General features: G+C 44.4%; 1 protein-coding gene across 1 annotated transcript; it reads left to right on the top strand.

Annotated features, from left to right (window-relative positions):
* The first annotated feature begins 945 nt into the window (after positions 1-945).
* Positions 946-3120, top strand: LOC139127259 (uncharacterized). The gene has a single exon (XM_070693171.1). It carries the CDS (start codon positions 946-948, stop codon positions 3118-3120), a length of 2175 nt encoding a protein of 724 aa, XP_070549272.1.
* Positions 3121-3856: the final 736 nt, after the last annotated feature.

Here is a 3856-nt window from a genome sequence, read left to right as displayed (position 1 = left end):
AACGGATGTTTCAATGCCAGTTCACATTATATTGGGAGTCGCAGACTACCAGAGGATTCGCACGACAGAACCTCTAGTCCTTGGAACCCACCCAGATAAGGATCCAGGAGCAGAGTTCACGATGCTGGGTTGGACAATTTCTGGACGGCAGTCAGGGAGAGAGAGTCAGACAGAGAAACAGTTCTTTTTGAGATCCAGCCAAGAAGAATTTGAGAAGCTGTGCTCACTGGATGTTCTTGGAATCAAAGACACAGATATAAAGGAAAGTGCAGCAATTCACGAAGAGTTCAAGAAACAGTTGACTAGGGCAGAGAGTGGACACTATGAAACAAACTACCCTGGAAGGAAGATCATGTTCCACTTCCTACAAATAAGAGCTTGTGCACAGCTCGGCTATACAGCACAACAAAGAGACTAGAGAAAATCGGGAGATTAGAAGAGTACGATGAAATCATGAGAGAACAAATCAACATGGGAGTGATTGAGCCTGTACCAGCCAATCAAACGGGGAGACAGTACATTATTTCCCACATCAAGCCGTCATCCGAGATAAAGCAGAAACAACAAAGATGAGAATAGTGTATGACTGCTCAGCGAGAGCGAACGTGAGAAGCCCTTCACTCAAGGACTGCCTAGAGACGGGGCCACCACTACAACCACTTTTGTTTGACATCATCGCAAGAAATTGTATGCGAAAGTTTTGTATCACAGGAGATATTCAGAAAGCTTTCCTGCAAATCGGAGTGCATGAACAAGACAGGGATGCACTGCGAGTTTTGTGGTACAACAACCTACAGGATTGTGCGGTGACAGAGTACAGATTCACACGGGTTATCTTTGGAGCAACGTCAAGTCCATATATTCTTGGTGTAACATTGCAGAAGCACATCGAGGTCTATGAACAAGAATATCCAACAACAGTACATAGCTTGCTGGAAGATACATATGTTGACGATATTCAAGGTGAAAGAAGATGATGTTGCGACTTTCAAGGCAGAGTCCACCAAAATACTGTCAGAGGGTGGTTTCAATCTTCACAAATGGCATAGCAACATCGATCACCTCAACACAACAAATGACAAGAAGGAAGAAGATATTTACACAACAAGGTTTGTTGGCAACACATCTAGCAACGAGACAAAGATTTTAGGTATTCCATGGAACAAGGAGGAGGACACATTAACAATCAGTTTTGAATCATGCCAGAAGAGCAGTGAACCAATCACAAAAAGGAAGATGTTAGCTGATATCAACAGCATCTTTGACATACTTGGATGGAGTTCTCCAGTTACTATCACTGCAAAATTGATCTTCAGTGAAGTGTGCCTTCTTCAGCTACGTTGGGATGAGGAAATTCCAGATGAAATTCAACCGAAATGGCAGATGTTGGTAAACAGCTTGCAGCGTACACCAACCATAACTGTACCACGCTGTGTGTTCACTGGCAACCCAACACATTATGAGATGCATGGATTTGCGGACGCAAGCAAGACTGCTGTTTGTGCTGCAATATACATCGTTGCATATGAGAACTCAACACCAGTCAGCCAGAATCTACTCACAGCTAAAGCAAGAATCGCTCCTAAACATATGAGCATACCAAGGTTGGAGTTGATTGCCGCACATACCCTAGCCAAACTACAGAATAACGTCAACAAAGCCTTGTCCAATTTCCGTATCACGGCTTGTCACAGTTGGGTAGACAGCACCACCGTTTTATACTGGCTGTCTAACCATGGAGAATGGTCAACATTTGTACGCAATCGGGTCAAGAAGATTGGTGAGCTGACAGAGTCCAAGTGGAGATATGTGCCAACGGCAGAAAATCCAAGCGACCTGGGAACTAGAGGGTCAGCACCAAGTCGACTCGGGACACTGTGGTTTCAAGGGCCGAGCTGGCTCTCGAGTGAAGGTGAAAGACCAGTTCAACCAGAGATTTCCGAGTCAGAGGGAGTCAAGTCAGAGAAAAAGTCAACGAAGAAAAGAGAAGTGATGCTTCTACTGGAAGATGCAACTCAGAATGAGATGATAGCATGGTCACAAGAGCTTCTGAGCAAGTTCAAATTCTGGAAGCTTCTACGCATAACGTCATATATGAAGCGTTTCATAGATGGCTGTAAGGGGACGAGACGAGTCGGACCACTCACTAAATCAGAGATCACAGCATCAGAGAAGGTATGGATCCACATAACACAGCAAACAAACAACATGACTTCAGATGTCACATTAGCAGCAGATGAAGATGGAATACTGAGGTGTAATGGCAGAGTTCCAGGTTACAACCCTATCTTCATCCCGAGAAAATCTGCCCTGGCGAGAAGTATCATTGAGCACTGCCATCTTCAGACATTAAACGGGGGAGTTGCAACAACAATGAGTAAGGTCAGAGAGAAATACTGGATCCCAAAGCTACGATCCATAGTCAAATCTATACAACATGAATGCAGTTACTGTGCGAAGTATCGTGCAAAGGTGTTGGATGCTCCAGCTACATCAGCCTTGCACACCTACAGAACGGAATTCACTGAGCCATTCGATGTGACAGGTGTGGACTTTGCAGGGCCACTGATGTACAAATCAGAAAAGTATGAGACCAGAAAGGCTTACATTGCCTTCTTCACCTGTGCCAGCACCAGAGCTGTGCATCTTAAGCTTTGCAGAGACCTGTCTGTGAATGAATTCAAGCGACAGTTGAAGGAGTTTGTTGCACGGAGAGGATCACCAAGAGTCATGGTGAGCGACAACGCCAAGACTTTCATTACAACCAAACGGTGGTTGTCGACATTACAAAAGGATGAAGATTTGTTCAACTATTTGACAACACATAACATAGAGTGGAAGTTCAACATGTCACGTTCTCCATGGTGGGGTGGATTCTTTGAACGACTCATCGGCATCATGAAGAGAAGTCTGTCGAAAGCTATAGTAAGAGCACTACTGAAATTTGAAGAGCTTGAGGAAGTTCTACTCGACGTGGAGACGTTCATGAACAACAGACCATTGTTCTATATGGAAGAAGACTTAGAGCAAGTAGTGATCACCCCAAACCTGCTGTTGCGTGGACAACAGCGCGGTTTCTGGAGGAGAGCATCGATGACATTGATGACTCGAGGGATGTGATGAGCAAGCGTCTGAAGTACTTAAGATCCTGCAGAGAAACCGTTCGCAAACGTTGGTTGAATGAGTACCTTCACGCCTTGCAGGAACGTTACAGCAAGAGGATTGAAGCAAAGGATCAAGAGTTACCAAGAAAGAACTCAATTGTTCTACTCAAAGACACAACCAAGAATCGAGCAAACTGGAAGATAGGACGGATTGTAGACAACATAGTGGGTAAGGATGGAGTGACAAGAGGATACAAGATCCAGACAGGCAGTGGCTATGTTGTTGAGAGGCCACTCCAGTTGGTGTGTGATCTGGAAGTCAGCGGAACTAACGACGCAACAGGGGTTGGCACTATAGCTGAACCAGATGCTGACCCTGTGATTAACCAGACACGCACTTCAGCTGATGAAGAGGAAAGAGATCAAACCAACCAAGAGTTGAGACGCCCTGCTCGGCGAGCAAAGACTGCTGCGGTAGATCGCCTTGTTGGTGTCATTGCTAACGAGAATGAGGACGATTAGGAAACCTCTATATTAAAGTTTAAGTAACTTTAATAGGGGGAGGGTGTGGAAAACCTACCGACTTTATTATTGTTATTTGTTGTTGTTTAGACCAAAACTTATTTTTGTTTATTGTTGTTTATCGTGTTTATCATGATTCCGGAGATTTGGCAAAATATTACATACTACAGTCGATGCTTTGAACACTTACTGCGCATGACATAAAAACTTCGCTCAACAGAGACTTTTCT

Source organism: Ptychodera flava, unplaced genomic scaffold, assembly GCF_041260155.1.
Source record: "Ptychodera flava strain L36383 unplaced genomic scaffold, AS_Pfla_20210202 Scaffold_30__1_contigs__length_3116999_pilon, whole genome shotgun sequence".
NCBI classification, from domain to species: domain Eukaryota; kingdom Metazoa; phylum Hemichordata; class Enteropneusta; family Ptychoderidae; genus Ptychodera; species Ptychodera flava.
This window is presented reverse-complemented; position numbering and strand designations above follow the sequence as displayed.

Excerpts from the sequence above, each read along its gene's own strand:
- LOC139127259 (XM_070693171.1), top strand. The coding sequence starts at position 946 with ATGTTGACGATATTCAAGGTGAAAGAAGATGATGTTGCGACTTTCAAG.